This window comes from Musa acuminata, chromosome BXJ1-9 (genome assembly GCF_036884655.1).
Source record: "Musa acuminata AAA Group cultivar baxijiao chromosome BXJ1-9, Cavendish_Baxijiao_AAA, whole genome shotgun sequence".
NCBI classification, from domain to species: Eukaryota; Viridiplantae; Streptophyta; class Magnoliopsida; order Zingiberales; family Musaceae; genus Musa; species Musa acuminata.
The window spans coordinates 6,371,181-6,388,501 of record NC_088335.1 but is presented as its reverse complement, the minus strand read 5'-3'; the positions used below and the strand labels follow the sequence as shown (position 1 = coordinate 6,388,501).

The 17,321-nt window shown below is 38.7% G+C and overlaps 3 protein-coding genes and 1 long non-coding RNA gene across 8 annotated transcripts; 3 read left to right on the top strand and 1 right to left on the bottom strand.

The window, feature by feature from the left end:
• Nucleotides 1–264: 264 nt before the first annotated feature.
• LOC135592788 (uncharacterized) lies at nt 265–1,037 on the bottom strand. The gene is made up of 2 exons (XR_010479238.1): nt 843–1,037; nt 265–733 (listed from the first exon to the last, which is right to left on the bottom strand). It is a non-coding gene; the product is annotated as an uncharacterized LOC135592788 (long non-coding RNA).
• Nucleotides 1,038–5,741: 4,704 nt separating this feature from the next.
• LOC135592785 (uncharacterized protein At1g01500-like) lies at nt 5,742–9,564 on the top strand. 3 transcript variants are annotated; one of them, XM_065082450.1, is made up of 3 exons: nt 5,742–5,900; nt 6,394–7,166; nt 9,076–9,564. In XM_065082450.1, exons 2-3 carry the CDS (start codon nt 6,459–6,461, stop codon nt 9,307–9,309), a joined length of 942 nt encoding a protein of 313 aa, XP_064938522.1. In that variant the 5' UTR covers nt 5,742–5,900; nt 6,394–6,458; the 3' UTR covers nt 9,310–9,564. The 3 variants fall into 3 exon arrangements, with proteins under 3 accessions (XP_064938522.1, XP_064938520.1, XP_064938521.1); XM_065082448.1 differs by having other exon boundaries at nt 9,046–9,564; XM_065082449.1 differs by lacking the exon at nt 5,742–5,900 and adding an exon at nt 5,946–6,160 and having other exon boundaries at nt 9,046–9,564.
• Nucleotides 9,565–9,878: 314 nt separating this feature from the next.
• Nucleotides 9,879–13,718, top strand: LOC103997332 (guanine nucleotide-binding protein subunit beta). Of its 3 annotated transcripts, XM_065082444.1 has the most exons (7): nt 9,879–10,037; nt 10,148–10,269; nt 10,367–10,461; nt 10,743–11,185; nt 11,997–12,360; nt 12,600–12,713; nt 13,384–13,718. In XM_065082444.1, the coding sequence occupies exons 2-7, from the start codon at nt 10,164–10,166 to the stop codon at nt 13,417–13,419; spliced, it is 1,158 nt and encodes a 385-aa protein (XP_064938516.1). In that variant the 5' UTR covers nt 9,879–10,037; nt 10,148–10,163; the 3' UTR covers nt 13,420–13,718. The 3 variants fall into 3 exon arrangements, with proteins under 3 accessions (XP_064938516.1, XP_064938518.1, XP_064938517.1); XM_065082446.1 differs by having other exon boundaries at nt 9,883–10,269; nt 12,084–12,360; XM_065082445.1 differs by having other exon boundaries at nt 9,888–10,269; nt 10,761–11,185.
• Nucleotides 13,512–15,586, top strand: LOC103997333 (deoxyuridine 5'-triphosphate nucleotidohydrolase). Its single transcript, XM_065082447.1, has 4 exons — nt 13,512–13,649; nt 14,539–14,926; nt 15,008–15,099; nt 15,198–15,586. Exons 2-4 carry the CDS (start codon nt 14,598–14,600, stop codon nt 15,440–15,442), a joined length of 666 nt encoding a protein of 221 aa, XP_064938519.1. The 5' UTR covers nt 13,512–13,649; nt 14,539–14,597; the 3' UTR covers nt 15,443–15,586.
• Nucleotides 15,587–17,321: the final 1,735 nt, after the last annotated feature.

Genomic DNA, 17,321 nt, shown 5'->3' with positions numbered 1-17,321 from the left:
CATGTAGCAGAATGATCATATTCAGCTCGTTATGGGGTAGCAGAAAGATGTCTTGGATTTCATATAACTGTCTTAAGAAGAACTTGAGTCAACCATTCAAGTCAACTCAACATACTACAAAGATTGGTTGCCATCTAAGCTACCGTAATAAAAGCCATTGTTCTTCAACAATCTAAAAGAACTACCTTGTCCAAACAAGCTAAAATCCACAATTTATAGTGCAAGAGCAAGATGAAAAGAAGAACAACAAGAAGAAGAACGAGGTAAAGGAAGAGTTGCATGGATTCACCCAAATAGAAGACAGAACAAAGTTATGGAAACTGGCAGAAGATGGAAGACGACATGTAGTGAGTAAGTGGGTTCAAGAGCTCCTTCGAGGCTGTCGACTCTTTCTCTTTCTTCTCTCTGGTTCATCTTCTTGTCGATGTTGGTTTTGATCTGCAGTGAGTTCTTCCTTCTTGGCAGAAGGTGAGGAGGATGCTTCGGGTTCCTTCTGCTCCCCTTCATCTCCTACGCTCCTTGCTTGCTCCTTGTATTCTTCCTCCTCCTCCCTAAGCTCCTCTTCTTCTGTCTCGTCGTCTGCTGCCACTTTGCGAGGCCTGCCTCTCTTTCTTCCACCATGTTGTGAAGCTGTGGCTTGAACCGATGATTCCACACCAGAAATTTCTGAGGTCGATTTCTTCTTGGCTCTCTTCTTGCCCATCTCTGACATCCGATCACAATCCAATATTTCCTGTTCCTCCTCGAATCACAAAGCAAAACAAGCTTGTGTTAGATATCTACATAGCTCTTCAAGAACTGTGCTATCTATCATCAGTGGATATGAACTATATGTTCTCGACCTTATAAACACACCACGAAAAACCTTGTTTGGAAAAGCCTAAATAAGCCCATGAAATATATTCTTCTTTCCCTTTCTCGTCACCTGTCTATATAGAACTGCACCTGATCCTCTTGTAATATGATCAACACAGTACTCCCTCTCACACCCGAGTGCGCGGAAAAAACAACGAAACGAGAAAAGGGACGCTCGTGCAGTGGGGACTCGACACAGTACGAGATCCAAATCGCAGATCTCAGTGCCATGTTTCAGGTAGCCAGTTCAACAGCGTGTGATCGCGGGCACAGTACAGACCAAGTTTGAAAGCAACAGTACTGACACAGCAGGATAATAATGCATGGACAGTGCTCTCCTAAGACTATCAATCATATCATAAATCTTGGATTGAGTACTAAGAAAAGAAGTGTGAATACTATGGATTTAACTATGAATGATAACATGAATAATCCATATGATCCATCCCACGACACTACACTTGGTAGTTCATCGTTGATCTATGCAGTCTCATTTCTTCTAATCCTCATCGAAATATATGAATCAATCTCCATAAGGGTTGGCCATACAGAGAGAGGAAAGAAAACAACTTAGTTGCTACATATATGAGTGAGAAGAGATGGTAAAACCTCAATCATCATCTTGATACATATATGAGTGTTGTATGGTTATGAGGTAATGACTCGCCTTGACCAACTATCGTCTCAGCCGAATGAACTACCATGTTGTCACGAAGTCAACATCCTTGTTGATGCTGCATTGACGACCACTGTCGGCAATACGATCTCTTGTGAATTGGAGAAGAATTCATTGGGACACAAAGCAGTCGTGCAGCTTCCTGCATGCAGTCGAGCCGGCGATTCCGTCCGCTAGTTTAGCAGCCAAAGAGTACGAGAGGAGGGACAGTCAATGCGTTTAGGGATGCCATGCATGCACGATATCAAACCCAAGGGGGATGTGGGCGAGGAAGACGATGAGATGGATCTTGTCCCTCTCCCTCTTCATGTCCTCACCTTGTGTTCATGTCCCCTACTTCGAATTCTCTTGTGGATGCGAGAGTCATCAAATTCCAATTTTTTTGTCAACGATATCAGAGTGGAGAATATTGTGAATTGGAATCATGAAGCAGTCATCCGCTACAGACCGATCACGAACGTGAGGTCTGATGTGGATAGAACCATTTCAGGCCAAGAAAGCAAATTGGTGGCTCAGTATTCCTTGGACCATTACGAAGCTGTACCGAGCTCTGATGAAATGGAGACGGATAAGGGTAAAAATGACGATGTGACATGTCATGACGTCAGTCATGCCTGGACAACACACTACCCGAGGAAGTCGACATTAACACCTAACTCAGGCTTGGGTCTTCATGCCACGTCAACCCAATGTCAGACGTTATCAGTCTGCCTCCTGCAAGCAGCCACATCAGGTAACATCAAACTCATCTATAAATACCCCAGAGTTCTAAACGAACAAGGGGGAGACAAGCACAACACACTCTGAGCCATCTATTCCTCCAAAACCCTCTCCACATCGCTAACTTGATCGTCGGAGGGGTCGGGCCGAGCTCCCGGCCCAACCTGTGTGGAGGTGCGAGACGGTGTCGCCTCTTCCCGGCGCTATAGCGGAGCTTCCTCCCGACTCGACCTGCCGACTTGACCTCCCGACCCTACAACCCGACCCAAACCATCGTGCTCGGCCGTCGGGAGACCCCGAGGGACGTCGCCCGAGATCCCCGAAATCCGGACCCCCGAACCGAGCCGCATCGGCCCCGCGACCACGGCTTAAATAGATGCCCTCCGCATCAGAGACCATGTGCTGTTGGTTTGCTCTTGTACAGAACTATGATGGAAGATTCTGATCCTCGAAGAAGAAGAAGAAGAATAGCAAAACAATGGTCCTCAAGGATTGATAGCGTTTGCTGGACGTGACTCATCATGCGACACACACATCTTCTTTTGTTGCTTTCGGTGTTCAATGCTTTGGTAGATTATCAGTATGTTTGACTACGTTGATAATTCTTATTTGAAAAGTGATGAAAAGAATAAAAGATAAGAATAATTATTGAAGAAGTTTTATTGAAAAATTTTATTGAAGTAGCTTTAGTTTAGTTTGAATGCATTAACATATCCCTCTCCTATTTATACAGAGAGGAAAGATTTTTCTCGTATAGTTAAGAAAATCTTATCTGCTATCAAAACCAATCTCAATGTTTACTTTTTTTTCTAACTTTTGTGGTCTCTCGTTACTCAATTGAATCAGCAAAACCATATCAAAGTCTCATATTTGTCACTCCTTTTTAATGTTTTACTAAAAATATTCATGCATTACGAATTGCACAATACACTCAGATTTCGTTCGATGTTTTATTTTTGAATCCACTCGTTAAATTTTTAACAGCTTAGGCTTTTGGAATTTGTTTTCATCAAATTTTAGTATCTTTGGGCAACAACAATAATATACTACAAAATAGATATTCCAAGTAGCTTATTTCATCAGATCTCATATTCATTATTTATCTTTTAGAAATAAATAACTATAATGATAAGAAGAAAATGAGAAATAGAAATTATATCACCATAAAGAACTTCACACATACATGTTTAGATTTTCAAGTCCATTTGTTTTCCAAGTGATGACTACTAACATTCTAATCTGTTTCTACTCCTTTGCTCTAATCCATTTAATTATTAATAATCTTTTTATTAACTTCAAAAAAAAAATCCAATAATAACTATTTATTTATATACATATATTTTAATCTTAATTAATGGAGTAGGCGTGAATAGATTTGAGTCGTCGTCATTCGTGGACTAAGAAATTTCGTCGAGAGTTGGAGAAGAAGCGGAAGAAATCGTTTGCATGTGAGACAAGACATATCCTATCCAACCGTGATAAAAGAATTGTATGTTTCCTCTGACTCAAATAAATCCATGTCGCCTTTACAAGTCTTCGTTCTCGTCAGAACAAAGTTTCTTCCATACTTAAGCAACAAGACTTATAGATTTAATATTGGATCGTCACGCCACACAACGAAGAGGACAAGTGATTAGATTATCAACCGCGTGGATAAGGATCTGCCTCCGCACGTCTCGATTACATCTCGTTTGGTCACCGCCATTTTGTTTTTGTCTTTCGATGAGAGTTAGGAAGTGGTAGATTCGCGTACTTCTCCCATTTGAAATGGACTCTTTCTCGTCCATCTAAACACCATCTTTTTCTTTTTCTCTCAGTGAAGAATCATGTTATGTCGTTCTTTCTGTCTCTTAACTTAAGTTGTGCTATGAAATGAGAGTTAGGAAGTGGTAGATTTACTCAAGTGGAATGATGACAATTGTTTGGATTTTGAACTTGCTTGACAAGTTTTAACTCAATTCAGATACTATTAAATTGGCTTTGGATGGATTTGAGTAAGAAAATAGGTAAACTAGTGAAATTTAGGTTTTATATAGAAGTTTACTCTCCACAACCCCCTCTTTCCTATTGATAACTCTTTTATTATCACTAATTTTCTTTTTTTTTAATAATAAAAATATTATTTTACTATTTATCGTCTTAATATTATCGATTTTATTTTCTTCCTCCAAGACTCTTTATTTTCATTTTCATCGATGTCACTCGACCTTTGAGGTACAAGAAGAAGAGGAGAAAGAAGAAAATGATAACGAAGAAGGTATTTACATCTATTTATAAATAAGTGATATAGAAATATTAAAAAAAGATTATAAATGGTAAAAATTGAATTGAAACTAGTAAACTATTTTATGTATCCTATCCATTTTTGTTCCTAATATATACCTAAACCACTTAAACTTGATTTGTGTAGGTTTTGAAATGTGTTTAGATAAAAAGTGAGTAAATGAGTTGGATTTAAATTAAATGGGAATTTAGATTACTAATTTCTGGGTATTAATTATATACATTATAAATAAGAATAACAACGTGATAATAAAATCATCTTTATTAAAATCTTTTTATATCTTCTTCTTTCTATCTCTCGTATGAGAACAACAAAATCGTAAGTTCTAATTATTTAAAATTTGTTACTCTTGATATTAAAGATATGATGTTGCTTTATCTCTCTCTCCTCATATTACGTATAGTAATAATTTCACTTTTCTAACTATAACATATGTTGGTGGACGAGTAGATATTTATATCATCTTAAATTATTTGATTTGATTTTATTTTCTATCCATTATTTACGAATGAAAATATTTTTTTTCTATATTTTCCTAAATAATTCCACATAGATCTACTTTAGCATTCTCTATAATTATTTGTATATATATTATATGTAGCTTTGATGAAGTTTGTCATATTTATTGTGATTGAAATGCAATTATAGACAATATAATTACTTACATTAGGTTAAAACCTTTTAGCATTATATATTCTCTCTTTTGTGATTATAATTTTTTATGTGATTATAGGATTCTTCAATTCTTAATCGATGTCGGATTATGCGATGTGGTTAACCTCTCAAATTCAATGAAATGCAATTATCGAAATCAAACCGGTGGGACCCCCAAAAATAATGGTGTGGATCCCAGAGGTTTGGAGCCAATAACCAATCGCCAAACGCACATCGTACAACCCTGTTCTCCACACGACACGCTTGGACACCCACTCCCTTACCAACTTAACATTGTCGAATCAAGCTTTTGGGACCCGCAGAAAATGGTGTGGACCCATCGTCATAGCCAATTGGGAAACGTTCATCACGTTACAACCCTGTCACGCACGAGAAGTTCTGCCACCCACGAAATAACCAAGTCAAACTGGTGGGACCCGCAAAAAAGGCGCTGTGGATCCCATCGTCATAGCCAATTGCCAAACGCGCATCGTGTTGCAACCCCTTTGCGTACGTCACGAGATGCCACCCACGCGGGTACCCGTTTGTCTCCCGGTCGTTCGGAGGTCGGCGTCCGCCGATCCTTTTTGTCCGCTTGTTAGCTCAAGACGATATTTCTCTACGATCGGCATCCAAATCGGCACTTCCCATGCGACGGAGCTACGGATGCGAAAGCGAAGGTGGTGGCCGCCGTCTCCTCGATCCGCTTCGGTCGGTGGCCGTCGCTTTTGTCTTTTCTCTTCTCCTCGTGAGAAAGATTTTGCGGTGTGCTTTCCGATTTCTTCTACACCATAGAAACCACAATCGACGAACTCGTGTTGAAGCGGGATTAAAAGGCCAGATTGGTCACCGCTATAAATTTCCTTCTCCTCCTATCATAAGTGATCAGCGAGATAAAGTCGCGCTCTTGATAACTTTTTCCCTAATTTGCAAGATTCTGCGTTCTGTAGTTTAATGATTATATGCAATTGGTACTGGGAGTTATCTTTAGGAATATTTTAAAACAGAATTATTTGGGGTTTCTTGTTTTGTCGCTAATAATATTCGGGGTTCTTAGCTCCAAATGGTTTTCTACTACTTATTCTGCTTTCCTTGTGAAGTTTAGTCTTGTCTGGCTGAGTTTGTATAATTCTGCTTCTTGAATTTAGTTATGTTCTTGGTTGTTCGAAGTTCTTGTTTAATTCCTCAGTTTTGGGGTTTTCAGATGAAGGAGCTTTGAAGGTGGTGAGTAAATTAGAAGAATCTGCCAGGAAAGCTGACTTCTTGAATATGGATTGTGACTACAATTCGCCAAATTTCCATGGAGACGACGACTCGTCATGCGATTCTGGTAGGAAGATCATCGTCCATCCTCTTTACCTTCCCAAGTCGTCTCCTTGGCTCGACCTGAAGGTCGTTTATGTGAGGTTGAGCAATTATGAGTTCAATGAATCAATTCCTGAGCATCTCACTATTAAGCACATCTCCCTGACTGCGGATACTATCCTGGAAGTTAATGGAAGAAGAAGTGGCATATCCTCTGACAGTGTCTCTTGCTTGCTTAGAAGAGATAGGATCGATAAGAAGTCAGAAGAAGTCACTTTTGTCAGCACGGATTGTGTAAGGATGACGGGAAGTGTGAGATTTGATGTTTGTGATGGAGATGATATGTTGCTTAGTGGAGTGTTGGAGTTAAGCAATCACAACGGTTTAGATGTAGAACCAAAAAAACATAAAGGGAAATGGAGTATGAGATGCCAAACTGTTGCAACAGCTGCCTATCACTTTTATGATGGAAAGATTAAGGGTTCAGAAGTTCCTTCGCCCATAATTGAGGTGTATGTTGCTGGGTGTTCCTCAGGGACTCCCATTATCTTGACTAAGACCATTCAGCTTTGTTGCCAGAAGAAGCATTGCAGGAAGCTGGCACAGAATTCTTTCCTGGAAGATGAATCCATGGAGTTGAAGAAAGAATTTCCAATGAAGGATGTTCTGAAGGTAAAATCTTACAATAAGGCCGATATGACCATCTTTTAGGTTTCTAAGTGCTGGAACATAGTATTTCGTTCCCTTGACTGAGCTTGTTCTATGAATATTATCTTGTCTTATTTATTCATTGTTCACAGTTTGGTTTTTCTGGGATGCATTTGCAAATGTACTTTTGAGTGCAAGGCATACACTTCAATAGTTAAAGATTGTTTTGCTCTAATTTTAGTGATTTGTGTAGAACATTTTGTTCTCTTTTTAGGTTCTTATGACAGTCAGGTAAGAAGAGATATAATCTGGGGGTGGTGGGAGTGGATTATATCAAGATCATGAGCTGGGAACTTATTTTGATTTTGAAAATTTCAGATGAGCTGGTGTTTGTTGATAATGTTGACATGAATTTTGAAGTTGCTTTTTCCATGACTATAAGAATACGGTACGACTAATGCAATCAAATAGTGGTGTTTTGTGTAAGTTCTTTATCCAAATTCAGAATTTGGTCGTGCAAGCTTAATTACACTAGTAGCATATATTTATGACTTTTGTTTGATTTTTCAAGTAAACCCTGGTTATTTATTGAAGTATTCTCTTATTGAGTTTTGGTTTTCCCAAGACATTTGCCATTGTTTTGCAAATATGAAGAATAGCTTGCTTGCATGATTTTTCTTGTCTGCATAGATGTATTTTACTTGCAATTGCAACTCAAAACACTATATATGAAATTCTATATTGGTACTATGTAAGCAAGCCTCTCAAGGTAACCGGTAACTTGTTTGTTTAGGTAGGTCAGGCAAGTTGAGATGAATTTTATTAGTTTATACGGTTGTATTATTCCTTTTCCCCAATATCGTCTACAAATGCTCATGATGAATGAATATAGACTCATCTTGTCAAACCAAAATATTATGTTCATGAATGGCTTTTGTATGAAACAAAGGTTTATAATTTCAGTTACTTGATCCATACTCGTCTTGGCCTGGACTGGTATGGGTCTGAGCCTTACCAGCATACCATGTGTTAGTATGCTAGCGCTTATCAAGTTTCAAGAAAAACCTGAAAATGTTGAATAATAAAATAAAAATACCACCCGATATAAATCCTGCACCAAGTGATATGTAGCCCTATACCAAACATACTGTGCAGTAGAAGCCCTATATCGAGTCTTCTCTATTAACTGTTTCCTCTTGGTACCAAAAATGTGGTGTTGCCAAAGAATCCTTATGATTTGTATTTGCTTGTCAACCTATATATACAGAATTTTTCCAATAAATTCTGTTATACAAATGTTCATACTATTTCAAACAATTTTTTCTGGTCTTTCTACAGAGAAAAGAAAACTGAAATTTGTCTAAAAAGGAATTTCAGAAGGGGTTTCTGTGCCTTTATACATAAATTAAGTTAAATTGGGTTAAGAGGAACTCTTGCATTTTAAACAGGTAAGGATCAGATCCTTAGGAAGAGATGCAGAGATACTACTTTAAAACAAGGTAACTAGATTTTTGTGTTAATTTTTCTTTTCTTAAGAAATAGATAAGATATTTGAAACAACAAGATGATTTTATTGATGTCTAGCCAACATTGTGTGAAACCTAGCTTAAACCGATGCTTGAGCTTAAAATTTCCACAAACTTGTTGATACTTTGTAGTTTGTACGCACTCTTACCGAACCTTGAAATCTGTTGCTCATGTCAAGTAAAGCTTCAGAAGAGATGAAGAATATTACATTGGAGCAAAATCATTTGATTTTTGTGATAGAATTTAAGGAGCTTTTTTATAGTGCATGAAACTCTTAAATTAATCCATGAGTCTCAATTTCCATACATTCGCCTATATCCATATGTATCTTTCGTTCTTCCTTCTCACATCAATTAATGACTGACCAAATTCACAGCACTCTGTATATGGTCTTTTCTTCACGCAGGTATCAGGGTATGAAGAACAAATATCGGAGAAAGATGCTGATATAGACTATTACAGTTTGCATTCCGGTGCTGCCTATATAGAAGAGGATGGCGAACTCTCATGGTTCAATGCCGGTGTCAAGGTCGGAGTGGGGATCAGTGTGGGTGTTTGTCTTGGCATTGGAATTGGTGTTGGTTTGCTGGTCCGCACTTACCAAGCTACGAGGCGAAACATCAAAAGACGACTTCTGTAATCCAGTCTTCTACTTCCTCTCATGGAACATCTTATTCTTTCGATGCCATTCAGAAGACATGTTAAGCTTTTATTGGATCTTCCTTCGAAGCTTGTTCATGCAGTGGGGTGTGGAGTTCCAGTCAGGACAAAAAGCTAGTTACTGGTTCATCAGCTGATGGTTTGAAAGAGTTCAGGTTTTTGTGTATGCCACAATTTTTACAGACATGAATAATTTCGATCAAATTAATATAGTTTTGGAGATCTTTTCCCTGTATTAGTACTTGTTGTAGACATAAAATTTAGAGCTGGATTTGTCCTCGCAAAAATCGAAATATTATATTGGGATAACTCTTACATAAGGCTTTGTTTCATGCAATAAATGACGAAGTTGCCCCACCCAAGTCTCTGGGTGGGTCATACTTGACCAATAGATTGAGCTATCAAATCATCGTACGTACATACATATATATACATGCATGCATACATATATACGTACGTACATATATATATATATATATATATCCTAATCACCGATTTGACTAATGTATTATTGGGCATTTGTGTCGACAAGCCTCGCACCGAGTTAACCGTGCGGCATTGCGCATAGGTCTTCAGCGCGTCCACACCTACATCAGCTTATCATATCAGTATCGTTCTTCCGTCGCGCGTCGCCCGTCGCCTGTGGTTCTCCGGAATCGTCGTCTAATTCCCGCGCTCGATCGATTTCTGGTCAATTTTTGCTCTAAGGTACGCATTCGTGGTCTGGAAATGACGGATCAGGGCGCCAATGGAGCTCAGACGATGTTGGTCATGGCTGGAGAGGGTTGATTCATTTGTCTTGGATTTGGTGGAGCTAGGGTTAGGGGCACGTCGATGTCGGTTGCGGAGCTGAAGGAGCGGCACATAGCCGCGACGGCTACGGTTAATTCTCTGAGGGAGCGGTTGAAGCAAAAGCAGCAGCTGCTTGTTGATACTGATGGTGGAGTTACTCTCTTCTTGGGGGTTTCTAATTATCTTAGTCTTGTCAGATTAAACCCTTTTCTTTTTTGAGGTTTATGTTTTGTTTGATATCGTAGTGGCTGCATATGGTAGGAGCCAAGGGAGATCGGCTATTAGTTTTGTCTCCACGGATCTGGTTTGCTGCAGGACTTTACAGGGTCATACTGGCAAGGTAGGTTAATTGTTCTAGGTTATGTTTACTAAAGATGGAATTTTTCGGTGTTAGTTTCTCTTCGTTCCTTATTAGATTCATTGGGTTTTGTGGATTATTTGTAACTTTAACTAGCATGCCATGCATGATGCTCCGGAAGTATTGTCTCCCAGTGGATTGGCTGTTAGCTTATTGAAATGGAATAGTATGAAAAGATGTACAAGGGTGATTAATGGTCTTTGTTCAATCTTCTTAAATTATGTTTCGTATTGTGACCTCAGATTAGGGACTGATGAGTATAGTTTCAAGATATCTGTCAGGTTTATTCATTGGACTGGACGCCTGAAAAGAACAGGATAGTTAGTGCTTCTCAGGACGGGAGATTAATTGTGTGGAATGCTTTAACAAGTCAGAAAACACATGCTATAAAGCTTCAGTGCCCCTGGGTCGTGACCTGTGCTTTTGCACCAAATGGCCAATCTGTTGCATGTGGAGGTCTCAACAGTGCCTGCTCTATTTTCAATCTCAATTCTCAAGTTGACAGAGATGGCAATATTCCTGTTTCGCAGATACTTACTGGGCACAAGGGCTATGTGTATTCATGTCAGTATGTTCCAGATCAAGAAACTCGCTTGATTACGAGTTCAGGCGATCAAACATGCATTCTGTGGGATGTCACCACTGGCCAAAGGATCTCTGTTTTTGGTGGTGAATTTCCTTCAGGGCACACAGCTGATGTTTTGAGGTAATAGCTTCTTATAAACATACAATTTAATTAAGTTTGGTAACATTCTATATAATTACAATTGAATTAAGTGAAAAAGCTTCAATATTTAATATCTGGCCATAGTTATTTTTTTCCTGAATGTGGCTTAGCAGTTGAAATTTTCAGTACTCAGCTTGGATTTTTTTTTTTCCTTTTTTGTACTTTGCAGCTCTTGTTGATTGACCATATATGTCCTGGCTTTGTTAATACATGTGTTTTCTGACTCATTTAGCTTCCTCCACGCAGCCTAAGAGCCACTTTCTTTTAGTTAGTCATTAAATTACCAAAATCTTTAATACCTTTGTGATACAATGTTATGTGGTTTTTGGATGGAAGTCCAAAATGGTGTGGCTAAAACCCTAGTCCCCTAGGTTGCAGAAGAGCATCCTTTGGAACCAAGGCTCACCCGCTAAAAGAAAAATTATTCATACATCCCACAAATGGTATAGATCTCCATGCTTAGCTGTATTAGTCAACAAATGCAGTAGTAGATGTCATCTGAGAAAACTTAATTTTACTAATATACATTACCACTTACAGGAGTTATTGGCTACCATGTGAACTTATTTCTCACACCATTTTTTTATCGTTGCTGTGCATAATTTGACATTAATCAAATTTAATGTTTTAGAAACTTGCATGTTTCTGAAATCATGCTAAAAAAGGCAATGCTTGTTCATGTTTCATATTCCCCTCTCACGCAGTCTGATAAAGGTCAAAGGGCAATAATGAAAGAAAATGGTCCAACATTTATATTTTACAAATTCAACCCCTTTGTTTCTTTCTATAGTGTCTCGATCAACAGTTCAAACTCAAACATGTTTGTTTCTGGTTCCTGTGATACAACTGCTCGACTATGGGACACTCGAATTGCTAGTCGGGCAGTTCGAACATATCACGGTCACCAGGGAGAAGTAAACACCGTCAAGCTTTTCCCTGATGGACAAAGATTTGGGACTGGCTCCAATGACAGCACATGCAGGCTATATGATATGAGAACTGGGCATCAGCTTCAAGTATACAGTCAACAGCATGATGGTGATGACAATGATATCCCAACTGTCACATCTATTGCCTTCTCTATATCAGGAAGACTGCTCTTTGCTGGATACTCCAGTGGTGCTTGTTATGTGTGGGATACACTGTTGGCTGAGGTATACCTTCCTCTTGTCATTCGGAAAAAGCACAATCGTCTGCAAGATTAAGCTTAAAAGAAACTCAAATTTAAATATTCTTTTCCCCTCCAGAAATAAAAAAAGAGTAAGGAAAGGATATACAGATATCATGCACATATAAACATTCACCTTCAATGATTATGTGCCTGTTAGTTAATTGATCAGATTCTATTGTGTGCAAGTTTGATTTTGGTTTGCCTATGTCCGTGCCCTTTTAGGTGATTCTGAACCTGGGAGAACTTCAGAATTCTCATGAGGGATGCATAAGCTGCTTAGGTTTGTCTTCTGATGGTAGTGCTTTATGCACAGGTAGCTGGGACAAGAAGCTAAAGGTGAATTTTCCATATTCAGCTCTATAAGCAAGTTTAGGCATATTACAAGCATCTAAAATGCTTGATGATATTAAATTATGTTCACTGTACAGCTTCCTGATGATGTTAATTTTCTTCATCAGATACCTTTCTAGCTTAGTTCTCATAATTGCTTTTGGAAATGTTGAGGCCATATAGGTTTTTTTTTAATGCCCATTTGACCATTGAAGTATTTTCGCTACCTGATGTGAATTAAATTTGACCTCTTCGTTTCAAGATACATGACATATTTAACTTTAGCAAATTTTTGCATAATGAATCTGATTATGGCTCAAAGGTTGAAGGTCAGCAAGGTTAAGTTCTGATTCAAGTACACTCTATAAGGACAGTAAGGAGAAACATTTTCTTTCTGGCTGTACTAACTCTTTCTGTTCCTCCTTATCTTCTGTGCTATAGTTTCTCCTTTGGCACTTCAAAGAGCCAGACCAGAAGTGTTTAATTTCATGGTCATAATTTTGGTTGACAATTTAAATACCTGTTTGTTGAAGTTCCAAAAACCTTCAAGCTTCAGTTTTATGTAAAATTTATTCAAGTAATCTAATTATCTCTATCTCTCTAATCTGCCTTACAAAGACAAATCAAATTTGATGTTGGTTCAGTTCTTAACTCTTCCATCTTATTGTGCTGGTAGATTTGGGCATTTGGAGGACAGAGGAGGGTTATCTGAATCACGTTATTGGTTGATGGTGCCTGCGATCTCAATTTGAGGCTGAGGGTCAGCTTGCAAAAATCAAGTCTGTTATATCCTTTCCTCAAATGGGAAGTTCTATGAAGTTTATTGGTCTCTCAAATGTGATGCTAGCAACCGGATGGAAGAGGGGACTGATAACCATCAAGATTGCCTCCCTCATCAACTCAGCCTACTATGATTTGTACCCTTAAGTTTCTGCATCCTAAGTATATTTTCTGCTTGCTTAGTTACATTCTATTGATATTTATTAGAAGAAGATCGTGGTTTAGACTCAAGTTCTTCCCGATGGTAACGACTTCTGGGCGCTATATATATATGTCATTACTGGATCAACTTGCATTGCTTGGATTTATGTTCGTCTAGGTGTTGACTTCACTTGTTATATGGTATGCAAGTAGAACAAGCTCAGTCAACATGAATTTGGGGCTAAATAAAGTAGAAATTACATGAAGCATTCTATCAGATGTAACTTATTTTTATTGATGTTATTGATTATAGTCAAACATTCATTAGTGTAGGATTTCTCACAACTATTAGTCGTCTACATGCGGCTTGCTTTGAATAGGTCATTTTGGTTTCAATATAAATATAGCCATGTAACAAGAAAGATCAAGAGATCGATTTGATCTATGTAGTGATGATTGGCATTACCATTTTGTTAATCTTATTTATTTTCGGTTGTTATCAATAATAAATCTAATTTAACTTCAATATAACACTAAACAAGATATACAGTACCCAATAGTACCGTCCGGTACGAGCAGTATGTATCGATCCGATGACATATCGGTATGCGGATTGTTCGGTATCGTATAAAATAATTCGGTACATCATGGTGTATCGCTCGGTATGTCCTAGTGTATCGGTCGGTACATTGGTACCGTATCGTATCGAGTTAACCTTGAAACATCGATACGGTACATCTAATTGAACCTTTTAATGAGTAGATCCCATTAACATAGAATATATAATTTAAAAGTATTAATTAGAATATTAAATCTCTTGCGATGATTTTTAATTCTTTTATTAAATCCTACTCGCTCTCAATTGTTGTTATTTGTTATTTATGTACGTGCAATAAAAACACTTACAAAGGGTTGAGAAGATCGCGCACAGCAAATAGGTGGGAAGCGTCACAGCCAGCCAATACAAACATGGGAAACGCCGTGGCGGGAGGTATTGCCGCCAAAAGTTTCCCGAGGCTTTATACCTCGAAGCCCTACCGCCTCTCCTCCGTTGCGCCATATCCATCCTTCGTTATCCTTCCTCCGCCTCTCTCCCGAGCCAGAATGGCCTCCAGCGACGCTATCAATGGCGGCAGCCCGGGCGTCCAGGAGCCGTCTCCAAAGGTCCCAAAGCTCTCTCAGAACGGTGGCCTCCACGGGGAGATCCGGCTCCCTCTTATTCGCGTCAAGAAGCTATCGCAAAATGCCATCTTGCCTTCTAGGGCTTCCCCTCTTTCCGCCGGCTACGATCTCTCAAGGTATCGCGAAGTTCGTAATCTTTCGCTCTTGTTCATTTGGATCAAAACAGGCGTCAGACCACTTCTCGTCCTTTGATTCAGCGCCGCGGGAGTGCTAGTGCCTGCTCGAGGCAAAGCCCTCGTTCCTACCGACCTCAGCATCGCCATTCCGGATGACACTTATGCCCGCATTGGTAATGCTTTCCTCTAACTGTTCGATGAAATGGCGATATGGATGTGTCTTTGTGAACCCAAATGTCTTGATACTTGATTGGAACCGGTGGTCTTGTAGCTCCGAGATCGGGCCTGGCATGGAAGCACTCGATCGATGTGGGAGCTGGCGTGATCGATGCTGACTACCGTGGGCCTATTGGTGTCATTCTGTTCAACCACTCGGATGTGGACTTTGAGGTGAAGCCTGGGGATCGGATAGCTCAGGTGATAATTGAAAGGATCATGACCCCAGAAGTCGTGGAGGTTCTTGATTTGGACTCCACTGTCAGGGGCGATGGAGGGTTTGGATCCACAGGTGTGTGATGTGACTACATCGTATATTTCTCTGCTGATTTTGGAGGATTGTGCTCTTATACTTCTACTATAATGTGATGGTTGTTCAGGAACGCTAGAAAACAATCCAGTGTTTGGTTAAACTTTTGATCTTATGCTAACTCGTTTTGATCACTGATGTGTGCTTTAATATGATACAAGTAGCAGCATCACCATATTGCAAACTTTCTTCAATAGTCCCTCAATTTATTCTTGCTACATGCATGTTAAATTTTTTCCATGATATTAAATCTTAGGTTGAAGGAATAATAAACTAGTTGATAGTGAGAATACAGTAACAAATACATTATCATATATCACTTCAATGATCTTTAGGTTATTGATGATTTGGTGTCCCATTTCTTCCTCAAGATCCAGCTCAACGAACAATTGGCCAAATAGAAAAAAGATCACTGGTGGCAGTGAACAGACAGATTTGTCAATTTGTTCTCAGAAGAACAAGTTTTTCTTTTGTTTAGTCATTGTCACTCAAGAGAACTGAAATGCTAAAAAAGATTGGTAAATTGTATGATGCCCTAATTTTTAAAACCACTTGCCTTCTTCGGCTTTAGACGGGCGTTAGGACTTGTACAAGGTACGTTTGTTGTGGAATGACTAAGAATATATTAAATGCCCCTCAATCACATGCTTTTCTATGTTCAGCATTCTAACATACTCGGATAATCCAATTCAATGTGTTGCAGTCGTGATGTATGCTTGCTTTCTCTTGCATAATTGATCAGTCACATGTAATGTCTTAAATTGCGAGGTTCAATTGGCAGCCTACTTGCACATTTTCTTGTTAGTAATATTCTATAAAATTAACTTTTCTAGCTTCAAATTCTTGAAGTATGTCAATTGTGCGTGCATCAATGTATTTTAACAGGCTGGAAAGATCAGCTGACTAGAAGTTATATCAATCTCACCTAATTAACCTACCTCATCAGCACCTGATCCTATCTAGAAAAACAAAAAACTTATTTAAGTAGGTTGTGAATCCAAAATAAAGACCATTATGTTTTTAGGATTGTTACTAAATCATGGTTATGTGCATTGTTGTGGGATTGTTGCTAAATCATGGTCTTTACACTTATAAATTTGAGCCTAGTGGAATTAAATTACTCATCTAATTTCTTTATTTGCTCTATGAATTATGTTTATATTGCAATACTTTCTTACTGCCATATATAAAGCAAAGCTGTCTGGCATTCTTGCATCAATACTTACCAATTCATTTCGAGTGAACTGAACTCAGCATTTGATTATTCTGGTACTTGCAATGTTTAAACTATATTAGTTCTTTCATTTGTTTGTTTTGAGTTGTTAACCTACTTGAGACACAACCATAGAATATGATAAGGGAAGAAGTTTACACCTGTGTAGCAAGAAGGGTAGAGTTGTTTGATTGAGAAGCCTGTTATCATAAACTAAAATGGGTTACAAATGAAATCAAGTTCACTTCTTTAGTTAATGGGAACAATTATTCTGTAGTTCTTGCTTGTAGGTTCCTGTCATCGTTCCTCTATCTTGCATACGATAAGCGTCTTGAATGTTTTTGAGTATTGAAGGATGAGGAGAAAAAGGATGTGGTTTACAGTGTCTTTCTTTGTTTTTGGAGCCCCAGAGAACTGCGACCCACAATAGCAATACAATTCTTCCTCCCATCAGATAGGGGGAGGAGGTTTTTTATTTTAGACCTCCTTTTGCTGCACATCCACATGGATGTGAATTGGCAATCTTTATTGTCTGAGTTTGTATCAGCAGTGGAGGCTATGTTTGCACCCACTTGTCCAACCTTCATGAGTGGTCTCTTTCTCATTGCCATCTTTATTGCTTTGTTGATTCACCAATGCATTAAATAATACATCAA